The sequence below is a fragment of the Hemitrygon akajei genome, chromosome 2 (genome assembly GCF_048418815.1).
Source record: "Hemitrygon akajei chromosome 2, sHemAka1.3, whole genome shotgun sequence".
NCBI lineage: Eukaryota > Metazoa > Chordata > Chondrichthyes > Myliobatiformes > Dasyatidae > Hemitrygon > Hemitrygon akajei.
Window position 1 is genome coordinate 43,395,955 of NC_133125.1, and position 22,676 is coordinate 43,418,630.

General features: G+C 40.6%; 1 protein-coding gene across 3 annotated transcripts in view; it reads right to left on the reverse strand.

The window, feature by feature from the left end:
• Nucleotides 1-22,676, reverse strand: part of ptch1 (patched 1) — a 77,151-nt gene that overhangs the window by 10,893 nt on the left and 43,582 nt on the right. For all 3 annotated transcript variants that reach the window (XM_073071380.1, XM_073071370.1, XM_073071360.1), the window contains 7 exons: nt 21,905-22,316; nt 20,846-21,158; nt 14,500-14,642; nt 12,911-13,094; nt 7,520-7,800; nt 5,644-5,781; nt 4,497-4,639 (listed from right to left, as the gene is read on the reverse strand). In XM_073071380.1, the coding sequence (XP_072927481.1) occupies nt 4,497-4,639; nt 5,644-5,781; nt 7,520-7,800; nt 12,911-13,094; nt 14,500-14,642; nt 20,846-21,158; nt 21,905-22,316 (1,614 nt within the window). The remainder of the gene's footprint in view (nt 1-4,496; nt 4,640-5,643; nt 5,782-7,519; nt 7,801-12,910; nt 13,095-14,499; nt 14,643-20,845; nt 21,159-21,904; nt 22,317-22,676) is intronic.

Below are 22,676 nucleotides of genomic sequence, written 5' to 3' on the forward strand. Positions count from 1 at the left end.
CGAGTGGCAATGGCTGAAAGCTGTAGTTGCACAGTCAGTTCAGTGTTGAGGCGAGTGGCAATGGCTGAAAGCTGTAGTTGCACAGTCAGTTCAGCGTTGAGGCGAGTGGCAATGGCTGAAGTCCGTAGTTGCACAGTCAGTTCAGCGTTGAGGCGAGTGGCAATGGCTGAAGTCCGTAGTTGCACAGTCAGTTCAGCGTTGAGGCGAGTGGCAATGGCTGAAGTCCGTAGTTGCACAGTCAGTTCAGCGTTGAGGCGAGTGGCAATGGCTGAAGTCCGTAGTTGCACAGTCAGTTCAGCGTTGAGGCGAGTGGCAATGGCTGGTCCGTAGTTGCACAGTCAGTTCAGCGTTGAGGCGAGTGGCAATGGCTGAAGTCCGTAGTTGCACAGTCAGTTCAGCGTTGAGGCGAGTGGCAATGGCTGAAGTCCGTAGTTGCACAGTCAGTTCAGCGTTGATGCGAGTGGCAATGGCTGAAAGCTGTAGTTGCACAGTCAGTTCAGCGTTGAGGCGAGTGGCAATGGCTGAAAGCTGTAGTTGCACAGTCAGTTCAGCGTTGAGGCGAGTGGCAATGGCCGAAAGCTGTAGTTGCACAGTCAGTTCAGTGTTGAGGCGAGTGGCAATGGCTGAAGTCCGTAGTTGCACAGTCAGTTCAGCGTTGAGGCGAGTGGCAATGGCTGAAGTCCGTAGTTGCACAGTCAGTTCAGCGTTGAGGCGAGTGGCAATGGCTGAAAGCTGTAGTTGCACAGTCAGTTCAGCGTTGAGGCGAGTGGCAATGGCTGAAAGCTGTAGTTGCACAGTCAGTTCCGCGTTGAGGCGAGTGGCAATGGCTGAAGTCCGTAGTTGCACAGTCAGTTCAGCGTTGAGGCGAGTGGCAATGGCTGAAAGCTGTAGTTGCACAGTCAGTTCAGCGTTGAGGCGAGTGGCAATGGCTGAAAGCTGTAGTTGCACAGTCAGTTCAGCGTTGAGGCGAGTGGCAATGGCTGAAAGCTGTAGTTGCACAGTCAGTTCAGCGTTGAGGCGAGTGGCAATGGCTGAAGTCCGTAGTTGCACAGTCAGTTCAGCGTTGAGGCGAGTGGCAATGGCTGAAGTCCGTAGTTGCACAGTCAGTTCAGCGTTGAGGCGAGTGGCAATGGCTGAAGTCCGTAGTTGCACAGTCAGTTCAGCGTTGAGGCGAGTGGCAATGGCTGAAAGCTGTAGTTGCACAGTCAGTTCAGCGTTGAGGCGAGTGGCAATGGCTGAAAGCTGTAGTTGCACAGTCAGTTCAGCGTTGAGGCGAGTGGCAATGGCTGAAAGCTGTAGTTGCACAGTCAGTTCAGCGTTGAGGCGAGTGGCAATGGCCGAAAGCCGTAGTTACACAGTCAGTTCAGCGTTGAGGCGAGTGGCAATGGCTGAAGTCCGTAGTTGCACAGTCAGTTCAGCGTTGAGGCGAGTGGCAATGGCTGAAGTCCGTAGTTGCACAGTCAGTTCAGCGTTGAGGCGAGTGGCAATGGCTGAAGTCTGTAGTTGCACAGTCAGTTCAGCGTTGAGGCGAGTGGCAATGGCTGAAAGCTGTAGTTGCACAGTCAGTTCAGCGTTGAGGCGAGTGGCAATGGCTGAAAGCTGTAGTTGCACAGTCAGTTCAGCGTTGAGGCGAGTGGCAATGGCTGAAGTCCGTAGTTGCACAGTCAGTTCAGCGTTGAGGCGAGTGGCAATGGCCGAAAGCTGTAGTTGCACAGTCAGTTCAGCGTTGATGCAAGTGGCAATGGCTGAAGTCCGTAGTTGCACAGTCAGTTCAGCGTTGAGGCGAGTGGCAATGGCTGAAGTCTGTAGTTGCACAGTCAGTTCAGCGTTGAGGCGAGTGGCAATGGCCGAAAGCTGTAGTTGCACAGTCAGTTCAGCGTTGAGGCGAGTGGCAATGGCTGAAAGCTGTAGTTGCACAGTCAGTTCAGCGTTGAGGCGAGTGGCAATGGCCGAAAGCTGTAGTTGCACAGTCAGTTCAGCGTTGATGCAAGTGGCAATGGCTGAAGTCCGTAGTTGCACAGTCAGTTCAGCGTTGAGGCGAGTGGCAATGGCTGAAGTCCGTAGTTGCACAGTCAGTTCAGCGTTGAGGCGAGTGGCAATGGCTGAAAGCTGTAGTTGCACAGTCAGTTCAGCGTTGAGGCGAGTGGCAATGGCTGAAGTCCGTAGTTGCACAGTCAGTTCAGCGTTGAGGCGAGTGGCAATGGCTGAAGTCCGTAGTTGCACAGTCAGTTCAGCGTTGAGGCGAGTGGCAATGGCTGAAAGCTGTAGTTGCACAGTCAGTTCAGCGTTGAGGCGAGTGGCAATGGCTGAAGTCCGTAGTTGCACAGTCAGTTCAGCGTTGAGGTGAGTGGCAATGGCTGAAGTCCGTAGTTGCACAGTCAGTTCAGCGTTGAGGCGAGTGGCAATGGCTGAAAGCTGTAGTTGCACAGTCAGTTCAGCGTTGAGGCGAGTGGCAATGGCTGAAAGCTGTAGTTGCACAGTCAGTTCAGCGTTGAGGCGAGTGGCAATGGCTGAAGTCCGTAGTTGCACAGTCAGTTCAGCGTTGAGGCGAGTGGCAATGGCTGAAGTCCGTAGTTGCACAGTCAGTTCAGCGTTGAGGCGAGTGGCAATGGCTGAAGTCCGTAGTTGCACAGTCAGTTCAGCGTTGAGGCGAGTGGCAATGGCTGAAGTCCGTAGTTGCACAGTCAGTTCAGCGTTGAGGCGAGTGGCAATGGCCGAAAGCTGTAGTTGCACAGTCAGTTCAGCGTTGAGGCGAGTGGCAATGGCTGAAGTCCGTAGTTGCACAGTCAGTTCAGCGTTGAGGCGAGTGGCAATGGCCGAAAGCTGTAGTTGCACAGTCAGTTCAGCGTTGAAGCGAATAAAGCCACATGGAATAGTGAGCTGACACCGGTTCGTCTATCACCTCAGCCTTGACGCCTTAATCTGCCCCGGCGCTTAAATCAGATCTGCTCTCAGATCTGGGTCCCTCAGCTTCAATCCAGCCTGAAGTTTTAGTCTGGTCCCAAGCCTGCTCCAGTAATGGTCACTTCAGCAGTAACTGTGTTCTCGAGAGTCCAGTTTGCCAAATATTTCAGGATACCACAAAAAGGCCAGGGCGTACAGACAGTTCAAAAACACACCTCCCAGAGGAAAATTACAGGCTGAAGGTTGCAGTAATCGTAGTCCCGAGAAAGTATATTTAGTAGAATTGTTACCAGTTTCGTTACTTGCCTGCAATGCTTCACCATGTCTCGCCAGCACCATCTTTGTGAACAGGTTTATTCAAACATACAATTGCCCAAATGGTTAACCATTCTAGATTTCAAGATTATTTCCCTGGAATCTTCATGAATGCAAAGTAAACTTTTAACCAAAGGAGAATATCTTACTCTCTAGTATTTATTCTAGCTGGGGGGAATCCATGTCGATGCACTTATGAATAAAGGATTCTAGGGCACAACAATGGATAAGGCTTTAAAGGACATCATTGTACAGCAGCACAGTTGGCCTAATACCAAATGCAAAATTTTCTTCTTAAAATAAAGGTTACATCAAGTAGCAGTGACCATCTTCTTTTTAAACTAGTAATGATATCCATTTGTGATTTTGTTAGCCAAGTGCAGACTTTATCATTATAACTCAATATAAACTGGTAAATAATCTTATCATATGGATAACAGAACCATGTTAATGAGAGATTACATTATAACCAAAAAATGGTCTGTTCACTTCAAATATATTGCAAAAATTAAGCCATCATTGTCATTTAGCTTATTGGCTGCCCCATTTTGAAAACCAGTGAAAGCTGCTTTTGAGCCCTATCCCCAGCCTTGCAACAAAATTCTGTGTTTGTTTTATATTTCACTTACAAAAACATGCACAGACCAAGCTCAACTCTGCTGTAGCAAAGACAAAAAGCCGAACAGGCTTCTCACTTTACAATAAATAAACTATAAAATATTGAATCCATAATTACAATTCAATCATATAATTTAATTCATAATCAGGGGGAGAAAAAAAACCATACCAGTTCACTAAATAAGGCCAGTATAACGCTGATAATCGACTATCTGACTCATTTGGAATTCGTGATGGCTTGGCACGTGGCTCACCAGGTGCAGTTTGTTGTGCTCGTCTCCTAACTCATGGGGCACCCTAGTTTCTGTACTTCCTTTCAATTCATTGGGCCCAGGTGAGTTGTAAAAAAAAACAGGAACCCCAAACCCCCACAGGTTGGAATTAGTCATTTCCCATTGTTGGAATTATAAAAATCACAGACCTGACAAAGGTTAAAAAGCAAATCGGGTAAAATAATTCTCAATCAGTCACCATTACGTTAGTTTAAATATAAATTTTAGCCTATAAATTATTAGAAGGTTTAACGGCAAAACAATTTACAGTCAGCATCAGTGACAAAGCATTACAAAATTTAAGATGAGATGACCACGCAGTTCAAAAGGAACATGGCAAATGAGGTACAGAATTTCTGGCACTAAACAAGAACAGCAATTCCTTACCGTACAATAAAGTCAAATTCAGAACCGGCAAGCATGAGAACTCCAAGAAGTGTTGACACAGCTCCGTCTAGCACAGGTGCAAACATTTGCTCCAGTGCAAGAACTACCCGCCTGTTTTTGTCTCCTATGGCTGTTAAAAAAGCCTGTGAATGATAAAAATCAATGGTGTCAGATATGGATTTACTAAAATACATTAAATGAAATCTAGAAAGCCGTTCCAATGGCTCAGCTGTGATTTTGCCGATCAAATTAAATATCTCAAGTATATTTTAACCATAAAAGTAGAAAAATCATCCTTCTTATTTAATAACTTTTAACCCAATGATGTCCAAGAATCTTTTTTAAAAAAGTTCAATTTATCTAATTGTTTTTGGGTTTTAATGGAACTTAGTTATGGCAAATGGTTAGGAAGATGTTTAACCCAGAACATCTGTGCAAAACAGAAATGTATATGTAAAATGACAGCCATCATCCATATGGTGACTCCTCAGTTCTATTGTTTTAAAATTTCCTTTTTCTCATTGTAAAGTAAACCAAGCAGTATTTAAACTGATTGTTATTTATGATTTCATTCTGACAAACAATGTTTTATTTGGAGTACTTGAACAGTATTTTTCAAAGGGCTGTTCTCAGTCATGTCTGCCCTTATGTACAGAAGGTGTTTTAACAGTCAAATCCTACTACACTACACCATGCATTCCTCAAATATCAAATCAGCACATAGACAAGATTTGCATCAATATGTTAAGCAGAAATATATTTTTACTTTTATTGAAACATGCTATTAAACTTCCATTTAGTGAAGGCTTTATTTCATGACTTCTTTTAATTTACATTTTTAAAGATGGACTTTACTCAAGGCATGTCATCAAATACTTACTGATACACAAAATTTATGAGACGCTTCTGACCTAACCAACTTCAAAGTCATATTCAGATTAAACACCGTTTTTGTTACTTGAAAGTAACCAAAACAGTTTTTTTTGGTATATTTTTCGATTAAGAATTTCTATGTGTAAGTAGTGAAGATTTGTATGAGTCTTAAATCTGGAAAATACAGCTGCTCAGAGTGGCTTTTAATAAACTACATGCATTGTTTGTACTCAACTTGTCATAAACACAAGTCAGTTAAGAATGGTTTACATACCAAAGCTACATGAACGGTGAATTCCACTCCAATTCCAACAGAGGCAATAAGGATCACTACAGGAACTGCACTCAGTTTTATTCCAATGAGACCCATCATTCCAAAAAGTTCCACTGTCATCAGTGCTAGAACCAATACCTTAATGGAGTTTAAAAAAAAACATGAAATTACATTAGCTTGCTATAAGAATTTTGTAATTTGATTGGATATTCCACCCCACCCCACAGACTTAATATTAATCTCTTCAAAAACCTTTTTTCCAAAAGCAGTTTGAAATGTTCTAAAAAGTGATTTTAAAGCCTTGCATTTTTGAGTTTGACAGATTCTGATAGAGCTCTCTAAATGAGGCAGCATAGCAATTCCCTCACCCTGCAAATAATGCCTCCAATATCACACTGCAAATAATATTCACCAACAACCCAATTTAAAAGTACCTTTTTAAAACTTATAGCACTTAATAAAAAGATGAAACAATAAAAGCGTTCTGAGCCAGAGGTGATATTAAGGAGGGTGATGAACAGCCTATGGACCAATGAGGACAGAATTGTTGGTTTAGGATGTGAATGAGTTGTGTTTATGGAGGGTGGACGATGAAAACCTGTCAGGAAAGCACTGAAATTATCGAGTCTAGTGCAAGTTAAAACATGTATCACTGTTAACAGTAGACTGACTGAGGCAGAAGCAGAGAAAAATAACATTACAGAGATGGTATCTATGATAGAAAGGACAAGAAGTTTATAATTAAACAATTTGTGAAATGGTGTAGACATATTTGTACAATATATTCATAATGCAACATGCAAGTGAAAAATAGGAATAGGGAGCAAAGACATTTTGGAGCCACCAGAACTGCAAATCCAAGATGAGAGTGTGCAAGATCCTCTAGCTACAAATGATTGAATGATGTTGCAACCAGGGTAATAACATTGTGGCTGAAGAGCTAGGCAAGGAGGATGTTGAGCTCTCCTGCATAAAATCAGTGTCAGGTCTGTGACAAAGACAAAGAAGGAGATTGTACCTAGGTCAGATTCAGAGTTGTTCTTTGTGTTGTGTAGGGGCAAAAGCCACATTACACAGGTTCAGAAAGAAATCCAGACTATCCTAAATACTTCTTCAAAATGCTTTGTAAGTATTGATGAATCTGGGTATGCAAAAGTCCTCCAAAGACTTACATGCTTCTACCAGCTAATATGTTTCAAATTACTGGTCTCTTTGCTCCTTGAATTAAAAAAAAAGGTCTAGTTTGATTAAATTTGAGCCAAAGACACTTTTCCATCTAGTTGCGACACAAAGAAATATGTACCCCAATAGAAAAAGTCACTAAATTTCACACAGAATTTCAATGATGTTTCGATAATGCAAAGCAGAAACCAAATATAATTTTTTTCTTTTATGTTCTGACCAACTATCTATTTAAGAAAGTCCTGCAGTGTTTGATGTGAAAGCACATTAAACTTCAATGAAATTTCAGGGCAAAATCTTAAATCATTGAACACTCCATTCAACATGTTGCATACTAAACATTTCTCTTCAGAAAACACACTGATACACAAAATTTGCTAGAGTATCTGATAATTAGTTCACATCTGGTATTATTAACCACCTCTAATGCTTTCACCAATTTTGCTCTCACCCTGAAATTAGTTAAAGCAAGAGCACATTTATTGCTTCAGATGACATACTCTTTGCTAAGCTTGAAACTAACTCCTGGTTTTTCTTTCCACTGCTGAAATTTTCACCCGCCGTCAATTTTCCAAGCCGAATAAACACCTCATGGATGATGTCACAGGCATACCCAGACATAAACAAAACCTTTCCCGACTAAAGAGCTATACCAAAAGGAATTCAGCAGGAACAAAGCTCCTTCTAAACTTACAATGATCCCAGCCGTCCACGGGTTCAACAGGAAAAGGGCACACACCAGGAAAGTGCATGCCAAGACTACGCTGATGGCCAGCAGCAACCAATGTCGGAGTCCAATGTATTGTTCCCAGAAGAGAAATGGATAGCCATTTGGATAACTGGCAAGTCCTTGGTTAGTGAAGTTGCTGCAGATATTTCTGACTTTCTCAATAGCTTCCACAAAGTCCGATGTTTCACGCAGTACATTGAGGTAGAAAGGAAACTGGGCATATTCAATCGGCTCAGCTGCTGGAACTAAACAAAATAAATCAGTTTACATTTATATATTTAAAAAAAACTTGCATTTTCAGTGCTATCTGAATTGTGCGAACGAGACTTAGAAATGCTTAGATTTATTCTACTATTGTAAATCAAAATTACTCAGCAAGTAAAAAAATTTTCTAAGCCTACAAAGAAATGGCTGTCCCTACAGTTCAGATGAGGCCCAAGTTCAGATCCTAGTCTGTGCCAAATTTGCTAATCTTAGCCAAGCTCTTGAGCTTATATAACCAGTAGCAAAGCTCCTGTGTGGAAGTGAAAATATCTTGAGTTTCTGGTTGCTATACATTTCTTCCTGATGTTGGTGCCTACATGACAAAATGAAGACAGAATTAGGGAAAGGAGGATAAATTATTAGAATGGGAATGAAATTGAACTTTGAGCAGGGCACAGAACAAGGAATACTTAAGATGCAAGTAATCCACTAATTTGGAGATAGCACCCTTGCCAAATTTCAGTACCACCCCCCAACTGCTCCTTTCCAGTTTGCCTTATAGCATCAATAAAACTGCTGCATCATTTGTGAAGCAACCTTCAGATAATTCTTTGGTAAAAGCTTAAAACTTTTGTGAAGACTTTGCAGATACCTATCTGGCCCCCCTACAAAAAAAAAGTAGAACAAATTGGTCCATCATTTAAAAGCAATACAATTCAACTCCTTCACTCCAAGAGCCACAATGCATTGTAAAACCAATTATTATAATCTAAGTTTCTTGCCAATAATTATATATCTATACACATATTAGTAATCTAAATAGCATTAGAAAATAATAATATATTTGTAAACTATAATCACAATACTTTGTATTTTATGTACAGAATCAGTTTTTGAATCCATATCAGAAGTTTGTATCTGGGTGGCCTCAGTGGCATAAAATTTAAATATTCAGACCTAATTAACTGGTGAACCCAAGTTTGATCATAAATATGACAATTAAGCTTTTGTTAGAAAATCAAAATGCAAAAAGATCTCTACATTTGCAAGTCTAATGGTTATTTTTTTTTCAACTGAATACCTTTCCTTTCACTTAAATGCAAGACTACAAAAAAAAATCCCCAACAAAACCAGCATTTAGTTTTTGCTGCTGTGTGTTCCAGACCCTGCAGGGTCATTCAGCTGACTTGCTAAACATGATTTGCCCTATTATAATCTCAACTATAAATTTTCATTAAGACAAGACTTGGCTGGCTGCCACCAGGCTCCAGGGTTTGGAATACAGTGAAACTTCATTATCCAATCACATTTTCAGGAGCTCACTCCACAGACCAATAACCTCAACTAGCAAGCAGTCATATAACTGAAACCTGAATTGAAATTAAATCAGTCCAAGTTCTCTCCTGGAGACATAAAGGACCCCCCTCCCTGACCAATACTCCACTGAATAACGGTGATGAAGCGCAGGTGTGCAAGAACCCACAGACTGGTATCATATCATTGACTAATGGTTATGCAAAAGCCTTTACAGTCTGTGGAGGGAATAATACATGTTCCTTTCCGACAGGAAATATAATGAATTCTAGAACAAAAATACACATGTAATATTTTCCCTCACTTGGCCTACTGCTTTCTTTTTTTAAAAAAGACAGTGAAAGGGTTTACATAGAAGTCTGAGTTATTTTTGAAAACAGAATTTAGGCAGGGGCGCCAGAATGCAATGCATTCTTTTAAAATTATTCATTTACTATATTATTATAAGAAAATAATATTTTATAAATAACTTTGATGGACTTCATTAAGAGCTTTCCACACCTTGCTCCAATTTACAATCCCCAAGCTCCCCAAGGCATCATAATTCTATAATAAGTTCCAAGTTTTATTATTATTGTACTGAGAGTTACTGTCATAACATCACAAAAACATCAGTATCTTTGAGATTTCTGTGCCTGCATATTATATAGTGAAATCCCAAAGATTTTTTCAGTCCATCTTTTGTTTTGATTATTTTATTTTAAAACACAGCCTTCTCCAAAAGCAGTCATGAGAAAGCAGTTTGAGTTGGTATGAATGGGGTATTCATAAATTAGCCCTACTATTAAATCCCCTAAAATGTGAAGTTTTGTTGCATAACATTTCAGGAAATTTGTAATGATGTACTATCCAAATTATCTGGAATCTCTCATCAAAGCTTCTTTGCAAGTACCTCCCCAACCTCTCTGCCAAGAAGGACAAGAACAGGCTATACTGTGAGTTACACACAACCCTGACCTAGGAGTATATCATCACATCTTTATGGTCACTTGGTTCCTGGATATTCCTACTCAACACCAATCTGGGAGCACTTGCGGCAGGAGGACTGCAGCTGTTTACTATTGTCCACCCAATCTCTTATGGCGAGGGATTTTACTGAATAGTAACATGCTTGTTTTTCATTTAATGGTCATTTCTGGAAGACCACTTTCCTTTCCACCCATTTTTGTTTTGTCCTTGAAAAAGTCTACCTTCTTGATACTTCCAGTCTTCGCGGTGAAAGTGTTTGAACTTTTTTAAAAAAAAGTTTTATAAATTATTTACTAAAGTTATTAAAAGTTGTGCTATTCCATCAATAGCTTGCTCTCTATGACGATTCTATACAGGGGTTCCTAACCTGGAGACCACGCACCCCATGGATAATGGCAGGGGTCCATGGCATTAAAAAAAAGGTTGGCAAGCCCTGCTTTCATGGAATTGGCTATCCAATAAGCTCGATGCCATCACAGCTGCCAATACACAAAATCCCTTTGACTTGACAGCTGATAGAAACTGACCTTGAACACAAGAATATAATAAACAGGACCAGGAGTAAATCACTTGACCTCTTGGGCTTGCTTCACCGCTCAACAAAATAATGGTCGACCACCTCAGTGCCACTTTGCTGTATTATCCCACATTTTAGAACAGCATGCTTGTTCCTGGTTAGTGGGCATTGTTGGATATGCCAGCATTCATTATCTAGGCATAACCGTCCTTGAACGGAGGGAGCAGTTAAAAGTCAACAACACTGGTGAGCCAGATGTTACATACAAGCCAAAGAGAAAAGGATGGCGTATTTCCCTCCTTTAAGGACATTTGTGAACTAGGTGGGTTTTTGCAACAAGCCAATAGCTTCACGATTGCTAATACTGAGACTAGCTTTAATTCCACATGTTTATTTAATTACTTGAACTTGTATTTCAATCCCACATAGTAGCTGGAAAATGTGTCTCTGGCTCAATGTTTCAGAATTTTCACTGCTAGCTTGGCAACCTAACTACTATGCTACCTTACTCCTTGATGCCATACAAATCTCTCAACACAAATCTTGATTATGGCCAAGGACTAGACCTCAATATCCTTGTTGGGTAAACAATTCCTAGATTTATTGCCCTCTCAGTGAGGGTTTCTTCTCAATTCACCCCAAATGACTAATCCTTATTTTGAGACTGTGACCTCTACTTCCAGGCACCGGACAGCAGAACAGATTTTAAAAAATCAAGTACTCTCAGTCAAACCCTGTAAGAATTTTATATGCTTCAATGAAATCACTTCTCATTCTTCTAAATTCAAGGCAGAATACATTCAGTTGGCTTAACAACTCCTCACACGACATATTTTCAGGAAACTATCTATACAACACTATCACAAGTTTAACCTTCTTAAGTCAAGAGATACTTATAACAAACTTATTTATGAATACACAATCTACATTACAACAGAGATCATGACAAATGAAAATATGTTTTCAAATTCCACTGACATAAATTATGAACTTAACCAACCTGCAGATACCCGAGAGCGAGTTTCACCTTATTTTGCAGTGGCAGTGTTCTCTTAGTTTCCTGCATTTCTATTTCTAATATAGTGAGTTCAATCCCATTTCACTGAGGTACAAAAGTTAGTTTTGTGCTTTGACGCATGTCTGAATAATTGCAGCATTAGCAGTCTAGCCGTCACCTGTCTGAGATGTTAAACTGGTTTCCTATCTCCTCTGAAGTAGAGGAAGAAAAGCATTATAAAACTGGAAAAAAAATTTGCAGGTAGTGGGATGACTTAGAGCTCCCCCGTATCTATCACGTTAGCTTCCACTTTGACCTCTTGACCTGTGGCCTCCTGCCACAATATGTCCGATACAAGCTTTAAGAATACTTCACTTTCTATCTCAGTACATTGCAGCTTCTGGACTCAATGCTGAATTCTACAACTTCAAGTAACCCACTTGCTGTCCTTATCAGAACTTCCCCTTCCACTGTAAGTCATCCATTAGTTCAAGTTTTCCTGTCTCTGTTTGCAGGGCATATCATTCAGTCTTACACTTTGCACTTTTCTTAACATACCTTTGCCGGTACTCCTGAACTCTAACTGTCTTCACTTCAGCTTTCATTGTTTTTTCTCTCATTAAACTTTGACCATATGACTTCTACAACTTATCCCCATGGCAATCTTAGCTTCACTTGGAGACAGATCATCAGGAATATTCCCTTCATCCTATCCATCCTTTCCTCACCTTTTCTGCAACTTAAAGCAACGTTGTTTTCGCTCTTTTCCAGTTCTGCCGAGGGGGCCTTTGACCTGAAATGTCAACTCTGTTTCTCTTTCAACACACACTGCCCGTCCTGCAGAGCGACTGCAGCATTTTCTTTTTGTAAAACCTTAGTACTTCTCAAAGAAGAAAAGATGAATTATTCCTGGCTAAGATTTATCCTTCTGTTATCATCACTTTAAATTATCAAGCCATTTGTCAAGGGCTACCTACAGAGTGGAACTGCAATTCCTGTTTTCTGGAATCTTGTAGCGAATAAGTGAGTGACATCACCATGTATTGGCATCAAATAGATTTCTACCAACAATGGTGTAGAAGTTAAATCAATGGTCAACCAGAAGACTGAAATTCTTGCCCATTTTTAAAATTTTCTCCAAATATACACCGAACTATTTTGTCCCTCCTTCCTCACCCCCATTGTTTTAATCTGGCTTCGATGCTAAAAATAGCATTTGCTTTCTTTAAAATAATAACTGCCATAATAAAACAGAACTTAAAAGATCTTTAATTACAACTGCACAATCGGCCCGAGAAAATGACTAAAATTAAGAAATTGGTCCAAACAGGGGAAGGGGAAACAGTGGACTTACTTCTAAGTGCAGTTTCAGGCCTGTTGTCCACCTTATCATGAACCCATTCAGGAGGATGTGGCCGGATGTTTGCTTGAGAGGCAGCGTATGCCACAGGGTCATTGCTGACCCAAGCTGTCAGGTAGATGTAAAAAGCATTGGGGTTGATGATTCCATCAGCACTCACTAATCGCTGTTTAGTCAACTGCAATGGGATGAGAAATTGTTTAGATCACAGCATTTTTCTTTCACTAATTTACCTCACAGCCGTGAGGTAAAAGGAAGAACCACAATAATCCTCATATAAAGCAATCCTGCTGTCAAAAGGAATACATCACAACCTAGTTTTACTTTTATTAACAGCTTCAAAGTATATCACAAATTTTACAGCATGTACTATTACATATTTCAATACTTAAAGCAATATAACAGACAAACCTAAAAAGAGAGCGAAAGAAAATTTGGCAAGAGTCCACATTCACGTCTGTGTGCAGTTAACCTGTTGTTAATGCCAAAGGAAATGCCACCCAGCAAATGGGGGAGAGCTATAAAAATAAAACAACATCTGCGCAAATTTTGCTAGCATTGTTCATCTGATCTGTGTATATTCCGATAATGCACCCCGCAAAAAACAGACAGAAGCAGAATCCTGCATCGTTCAACTGTAGAGCACTCTTCTGTAGAATGCTCACCTCAAACAGAAAGCAGCATGGATTTTAATGTCAAAAAGAGCTGCTTTCATTGCCAAAATTTACACATTGTGGAGGAGGAAATGAAAAGTTAAATGACATATATGGAACATGTATAGTTTATCTTTTAAGTGCACTTGTCATGTTCTGCTTTTACTTTTTCCTTTGAATGACAGGAGTACTGAAAAATATTTGATTCACAAGCTCTGGATTCAATTAATCAACAGGATTCTCAACAACTGTACGCCTTCAGCTGTATATGGAATCAAACAGTGTGGCTAGCAACCCCTGTGGGCATGGCACACTTTTCTCCCTCCCAGGCACAGGAAATTACATCAGAAGTTACAGTTCCAACACTTATTCCCACAAGTTACACCTGGTAAAGAATGAACTACTGTATTTAGAGCTTACTAGGGTAAATATTCATTCGGACAACTCTAAATCAGTATTTCGTGTCTTAATTCATTCAGTGTTAACGGGTACGCTGTAGCCTGCAGTAAAGCAACACATTCTACACCACATAATAATTTTAAACAATGTACTCTGTAAAACTGTCATCTTGAATATGGTGGAGAACATAGAGAATAAGCAGGACTACTCTCAGAACATAATTGATGGGACTTTGCCAAAGAAAGGCAAAAAAGACAAATGGCTAGAACGAGAACCTAATTGCTTTTTCAGAGCTTAGTACTATTTCAACTGAGAGTTCACATTGGTAATGAAAGCAGGCAAAAAAAAACTGCAATTCTGTAACCTTGTGTACAGAAACCATGTGGAGAAATAATGCATTACTGCAAAAGAGGCCACAAAATTGTTCAAGGAATTTTGGGTTCACACGTAGTAACTCAAACACAGACGAAATTCAGCTATTTTTTCCCACTTGTCAATAAAGAAGATGTCGATATGTTTGTAAAGCCTTACCTGACTTAAGTCAATTGGCTTGTGCCTATTGCCAGTCTGAATTAACAACTTGTACGCCAGAACACCATCATCAGACCCATTTTTGTAATTGTTGTGAGTAATCTTTCCAGCTTTCCATTCCCTATCAAAGGTGTCTTGCAGACCTGGTGACCAAGAAGTTGAAATATTTTGTAAGTAATAAATAATTTGCATTTCCAAAACATACTATTTTTCACATAAAGGACTTCAGCCTCACTGCCTGCAACCCAATTGAAAAACTAATTCCTTCCTTATTGGATCAGAAAAAAAAATACTACTTTAGAAGATCGGCCTTGAGCAAACTCTTCTACCCTCTCTACCTTTAACATATAATTATTCCAGTTTACATTGGAATAAAATCCACCCCCCCCAAAAAAAATTCAGGCACCACAGTAGCGTAGCAGTTTGCACAATGCGATTACAGCTTGGGGTGTCAGAGTTTGGAGTTCTGATGTCATCTGTAAGGAATCGGTATATCCTCCCTGTGGAATGGATGGGTTTTCTATGTGTGCTGTGGATTTCTCCCACATGTCAGTTATTGGTCATTGTAAATTGTCCCCTGATTTTGCTAGGGTTAAATGGGGGGGGGCTGCTGTGTGGTGCTGCTCGAAGGGCCGGAACGGTTTATTGCATGCTATGTCTCTAAATAAAAATATCTACAGCTTTTGCTCTCTAGAAGCTCTTTATTTCTTTATAAGCTATTTAATAATAAAACCCTTGTGTACTGGATATATGCACCTTGAAGATAATAAGGTCAACATAGCCTCATGAAAACCCTTGAGAGGAGTGGAAATCCAGTAGCTTTAACAGCTGTTAAAATACCAAAAAATTAATCTTGCATGCTATAATTGTCATTATATACAACTTCATTTTCAGCGTGACTGGCACCAAAGTATTTATTCTACCTCCCCCCCAAACATTTAAAAGACTTTGCCTCGCAATTTACCTCATTTATGATCTTGCACTTTATCATTTACTTTCACTGCGCTCTTTTGGTAACTATTACACTTCATTCTGCATTGTTATTGTTTTACCTCTTTCTAGTTTAATGCCAGACATGATTTTCACCGTAGTTGGTATATGTGACAACAATAAACCAACAGTTTCTGTCTCCAAATCCTCCAACTTAAGTTTTCAATGTTTAAACGTCTTTAAGCTGCCTGCAAGTGTCCTTCTTTGTTAAAACCAAAAACCACAAACACATATATGCAAACACTTGTGTACTTCATGGTATACACCTTTCTCTACCAGTAATATTACAATACCAGGTTTCACGGAACGGGCTGGAGGAAAATGTATACAACGCAGAGAGAAAGCAGTATGAAACATCCAAGTTATAAAGAGAAAGGAACTCAGCCGTTCCTCAAGCACAGCATGAGCTAGCACTGTGTCCTCAATTCATTCCATCTGTTTGACTTGGGCAGCACTTACAAGCCGTGAGATCTGTTGCCAGCACGTGTAAAGATCACAGCCAACACCTATTCACTCTGAACTGCTATTTTCCTCTGCACCCTTTTTTAAAAAAAAGTACCAAAGATCAGTGGCTGTTCCAAGCAGGTAATCTGGATCAGATTTGGAACAGGAAGCCACAACCCTTACAACGTGCCTCTGTGTGAGCAGATGACAAACCACATACCCGACATTTAGACCCACCTCACAGCTGCACTGAAGCTGTAATCAAAACCATCATTACAGATCTGATAGGTTAACTACAGCTGTAAGGAGATAAGGGTAAAGAAGCCAGGCACAAATGCCATTGCCTGAGGCCTGAGCTAGCTCATTCCAGATTGAAAAAAACTCCCACGTAGACTTGCAGACTCCAACTTAAAACAAACTGATTTGAAACAATGGCGAGAGCTTCAAAAGCACAGAAAGCACACCTGCCAAACTTGATGCACATTCCCAGACATGTCCTGGAATGAAGAGGAACCAAGTCATAAATACCACCTAGGTGATTTCAAAGCACTTCACTCAGTGTGGCCTCAGTTTGCACATGCTTTCAAAGCTTAGTTTCCCTAAATAATAATCATGCAACTGGATTATCTTCCACCCCATCACCACAAATACCTACTGGCACTACAGTCATGAACATGTTGTCCAACCAATAATGAAAGATAGCTGCCCAGAAATTGAACACAACTGTGCTTTTTGAGAAAAAAAGGTCATGCATGATGCAAATTCATTCCGAATCTGGAATGAATTGTATTTGGAATCATCTCTAGATGAGAATGACAACCCTTGCAAAACTGGACCAGGCTCTTCTTGTTGCAGTTCACATGGGTGTGTCTGACCCAAGGAAAACAGAGGCCCATCCAATTACAAAACAAGTTCGACATTGCACCATTACCTATAACCAACTGAAAGCAGACTTTCCACATCAAGAGAATGCCATTCATAATGAAACAAGCAGCAAATCTCAGGGAGGTCATCAACAGGATTGAGCATTCAGATGGTCTTCATTCTGACATCAATGTTAAGCATTTGACAGCTTTTGTTTTACAATGCTCAAGATACAAGTCTCTCTCTCTCTCATTACCAAGTCTAATTAAAAGAAAGCAACTGTGCAACATGCTAAAAACTGCTTCATGGATCACCTCACAACACTGGGGTGCTGGCATTTATTCATGGGTCTGCATCAGCATAGGAAAATGGGGTGAGGGGAAGGGTTTGTCACACACACAGTACCTAAATGGGTACCATTTAATTTCTCACTAATTTAGATATTAACAAACCAAACAGTATTTTGTTGTTTTAAAAGTGACCAGAACATTTCCTAAATTTATCATGAATTACAATAGAAAAAAGAGTCAAAATTATAGTGCATCTCAGCTTATAAAGACAATCTTCCCTTGTTTTGCAATCAACAAAGATAGTTGAATGGCATAGATGCCTTTCATTACAATCCTGTTGGACATCATTATTCCTACTGCTCTCCTGTTATCTCTCTACCACTGTTGTTATGAATCCGAGTCTTCATTGGCCACAGTTCTCAATGTGGCAACACTAACAACACTGGAATTGCTGCCAAAAATCATAGCAGACTCCAAAACTAGAATGAAGAGGCAACTTCAAGCGGCAACCAGCAACAGTAAATCAGTTAGTGTAACAAAATTATGGAGATGACTGAAAACTCATGGTGAATAGTGTTGATGAAATCAAATGACTTTTACGTATTTAACAGCAAAACAAGCAAGTGGGTTCACAGCTAAAATGGATTAATCCCAGCTATTAATCTGCTTCAGTGCACACACGGACGCATGTTTTCCAACAGGGGTCACTAGATATTGTTAAAAGGCAGGGTTTGCCTGACCTTTCTCTTCTCAGATTAGCGATGCTGGGCCATCTGTCACAACCACAGTTGTAAATGGCTTTGTTTATAGTGGCTTCTGCATTTGATGATCAAAGTTTCATAACTCAGCATTTAGTGGGAACTATCAGCAATTCTGTCAAAAATATACCCAGCAGTTAATAAGACAGGCACTTGATATGCCATTCTCAAATAACTACAGAACATGTGGAGATATTGACAACTTTTGTTCTTCCTCTACAAAAAAATTCTAGTTTTTCTATGAACGATTATACAGGCTGTCCTTGGTTTACAAATGCTGCACTTATGGATATATTATAAAAATATAATTATTTTATTAAATACAAAAGCTCATTGTACATATACAAGTTCATTCCTATGAACGGCAGAGGTAGTTTCTGCTCTCTCATTTTTAGTAATTGTTCTTTCTTAACAGTTTTATATGGCTTTCATGCAATTTGTTACAATACTGTGGTTACACAAAAATATCACCCAATAGGGTATCATCTGATAAAATCAACATGGATGCCTGCAAAAGCAGAACTTATTTGTTACCTGGGAATATTCTGTATGTCACAGTATCACCATTTGCTTACATGGGTTCTAAAAATGCATCTCTTTGTAAGAAGTCATTTATACTGTCATCACTTTCTCTCGTACTATTTTTCAGAAGCATGATTCTGCTAGCAGGGTTCCAATGAAAAGTCATCAGCATGGAAGTTCACGGTTTCAGTCTCTTTAAAATGTTGACTGACCTGCTCAGTGTCACCAGAACCCTATGTCTGAACAGCAGATTTCCAGCATCTGCACTATTTTACTCTGCATAATTTGATAGTAATAGTTTAATTTCCTCCTCATTAAGAATATGCAGCAGACTTTACCAGCTGCAAACATGTAAAGTAGTGGTCACCAACCTTTTAGGCCCAAGATCCCCTACCTCGGCCTTAGTGAAAGGCAAGATCGACCCCAGATCGATTAGTTACATGCATGCACACCGGGGCAGAAAAGACCAGAAGTAAAACCCCGCAACCCGGAAGTAGAAATAATGTATGAACACCAGGGCTCACCACTTTATTTTTTGCACCGTGGACCGGTTTAATATTGACAATATTCTTACGGACTGGCTGATGATGGTGGGGGGGTGTTGGGGTGGTGTTAAACGCGACTGGAATACAGCGATACTCGAAGCAGGTTCCTTATGTCCAGTCTATTCCGCAATTTAGTTTACGTGGCTCTCAGCTGCTGTCCCGCTTTCTCACGTTTTTTCCACTGGGAAAAAACTCAACGGGTTTGTCTTTAAGTGCAGGGTGCTTGGACTCAAGGTACCAAAGCAGTTTTGAGTGCTTCATTGCCTCATTAGACAGCCTCCGGGCCCGAGCTCCAGCCTCCCGCCCGCCAGCCAGCCACCTTGACAAGGTGCGGGGGCCGCAGCAGTCACAGTCCGGAGAGAGCGACCAACCAAGTGAGGAGTGCGACAGGGCACACGTCCACTCCCTTGTAGGATCTATCAGCTGACAAAAGTTTGTTTCAGTAGATCACAGTGAGGTAGCTGCTCTGCTGCTTACAAAACCCTAAACCCAAATTAGGTCGTCTGTGAATATTTTAGCACCAGGTTCCCCATGAACAGTCAGTGTGCTAAACTGGTTTAGAGGCGCCGCCCATCTGTCTGCGCTCCAGGCCAGTAACAACGGCTCTTCTCGCCGGCCACATGAAGCGGCCGGTTACCCGAGACCAACCAGTGATCCCTGACGTGCTTGGGTAATGACCTTGCGTGTATTCAAGTTCAACAGCGGGCGTGACAGGGAATGAAGAAAGGTGCAGCTGACTCATATCATTTTCTCGTAGCCCGGTGGTTGGGGACACTAAAGTACAATGTAGTGCATGGCGGGGAAGCTACACGCATGTGCACTGGGCAGAAAGAATGGAACTAAAAGCCCGCAACCCAGAAACAATCTCTCAACAGTACTTGTGTATTTATTTTTCTTCCTTCCCCCCCCGCCCCCCACCCCGGGATCTACTGGGAAAGTCTCAAAGATCGACCAGTCGATTGCGATCGACGGGTTGGTGACCACTAATGTAAAGGGTGAAATCTGCAACACTGCATCGGAAATATGCAGTGGTGCATTCTTATAGTGAAAGCAGGTGGGTTTAGCATCCCAAGCTATCTGTATAGCCTTGCAAAAATGAAGTTTCTACCCATTCTAAAATAAGACTATCACCCCAAGGGAGGCAAAGGGTTGTCAGCTAGCCATACAGTGGGAAACCATTACTTCACTGGGTCTACACTGATCATCCTTAATAATCCCAGTGTTCACAAAGAGTTATTATTTGTCCTAGATAAAAATCAGCCCATCTTGCCTTTAGGAGAACCAATGCAAGCAAAATAACAGGTATGATGTCTGTGTGGAGTGGGGGGACAGAGGTAACTACAAGGGAGCTGGTAACTAGGTGTCAAATGCAGGGAGAGGTGTGGCCAAACACTCCTTTGCTGGCTATTCCTATTAAACTTACCAGAACTTTTTTTTCCTGGAGGTAAATGTCCACAATGCACCTTTTGTATCACAGAGATTTCCCGTTGAAAGGCTAATCAGTACAGGTTATCCACCCCCACGAACTCCAACTAACTCAGCAGCACACAGAATTAAACATTCTCACTTAACTGCAGATTTTTGAGGACCAGAAATCTTAAGAAGATTTTGACTGATTTTCTACATTAAAGATCAAGGGTGTTGCTAAAGTCATTCCTCTTGATTCTACCAAATATATTTGGTCATCGGAATAAAATTCTTTCTTCTAATAGTAAATATACATCATTTACAACTTGTGGTTATGTGATAATAAAACCTCAAGAAACATATCAAAAAAATCAATAACACGTTCATACAAATGTCAATTGGAAACTTCTGGCTCTGCATCTCTGTAAAGTGCTTTTCTGAAACATGTACAATTTCTAATGATTTTTTAAAAATTTATCCTCCTATTCCACAACTTAAAATAAGAGGAAAAGATTGCTGTTCTTACCTTGTAACCAGTCACAAAAATAGTGCAGCCACATTCTTGGAAGTTCTCCATTTTCTTCCAATAAAACAAATTTCACATTTCTGAAGCTTTTGTGCAGATTATACAGCAGATATTGAGCATTTGGATAGTCTGTTTCTTCTTTAGTTACGATGTACATGTTGTAGAAAGAAAAGTATTTGAACTGTGCTGCAATAAAGTCATATTCTCGTGTGTCACGAGGCACAATATCTGTAAGATCCAATCCATCTCTGACTGTTGTTGTTCCATACAGACTGATCCCAAGTAAACCCAAAAAGAGTAATATGACTGCAATCTGTGATAAAAGGGGGAAAATAAAAGTCAGATTAAGCAATAAACTATTTAAGGCAACATTTTGTCCCAGCTCAAAAGAATTAGAATCAATGGCAGTGAGAATTGATTAAAAAATTAACCGGTGATATATTCATATACAGTGATAAAATTTATTATTTCCTTTTCAGGTTATATTCCCACTTCATACTTTCAAAATTTGCTGTATTTCACTGCATCACTCTGATCGGTGGAAATTATTTGTTTTTCTATGACTTAGAAATACTGTTCACAATCAATCAACCAGCTCCCTCCAATCCTCTATCTGTACACATTGTTATTCAGCCTTGAAGTAGTTGCATTATCTAGGTTTCTGGATGCAATGAGATTTGGTAAGCTTTATGAAACTACTGCTCAGACAGAAAATATCAGAATTTTCTGACTTTACCTTCCCATGTGGCTGAATACAGATATTTTTTGTAATACCTTTTAATTAGCAAAACAAAGAGAATATAAAAAGGAGAGAAAATCTGCAAATGCTGTAAATCCAAGCAACACACACAAAATGCTGGATGAACTCAGCAGGCCAGGCAGCATCTATGGAAGGGAATGCAGTCGGTGTTTCAGGCCGAGACCCTCACCTTCCCGTCCTGCTGAAGGGCCTCGGCCCGAAACGTCGACTGCACTCTTTTCCATAGATGCTGCCTGGCCTGCTGAGCTCCTCCAGCATTTTGTGGGAATATAAAAAAGGGGTTTGATTCTAGTACTCACCTTTGTTGTGGGTTTTAGCAATAGCAGTGCATAATGTTTTTCGGCAAAAGAAGAGAGAGTCCACTTAGTGCAGGGTGGATCTACACAGTTAGTACTGGGCTCTGTAAACTGGGACAGAAGATCCCGTGTTGAACTGGCGGTATCTGGACTCTGAGTGGTAAGTGAATCCTGCGTAGACTGAGTGACCGGCTGAACGGAAATCTCAGAACGAGGTTCTGCAGTTGTATAGTACGCCTGGGTATGAGGATCATATTCTGTGCGCAGCTGGACTGTAGACTGCATGGTAATTTGGGTTTCATGGGTAAAGTTTTGATTAACATAAGGGGGCGGTGGTGCTGGTTGACGAGGATGGTTGTCATTCGTATCTCTATAAGCTTGCGGCTCAATCTGAATCACTCGGTTGGCACAAGGGCTGAAAGAAAGTAGAACAAAAGATGAATGCGATGGTAGTGCCATTACCACATTCACTCCAACTGTCACTTCATTCTTCTCAAATGCAACCAAACACACTGAGATTACCAAACACATATCAGCCCATTACAACACACACAAAAATTCTGGAGGAACTCAGTAGGCCAGGCAGCATCCATGGAAAAGAGTACAGTTGACGTTATAGCCTTTACACTTTTTCCCCCCCCTACTGATGAAATTTAAGTTAGGGAGAAACTCCTATATTTAATGCTGATTAGCCTGATACGAAGGATCAAGTGGCTAACGGTGGCTGAAGAGCTACAAAAACTAGGCCACTTTAAAAAAAAACCAAAACAATCTC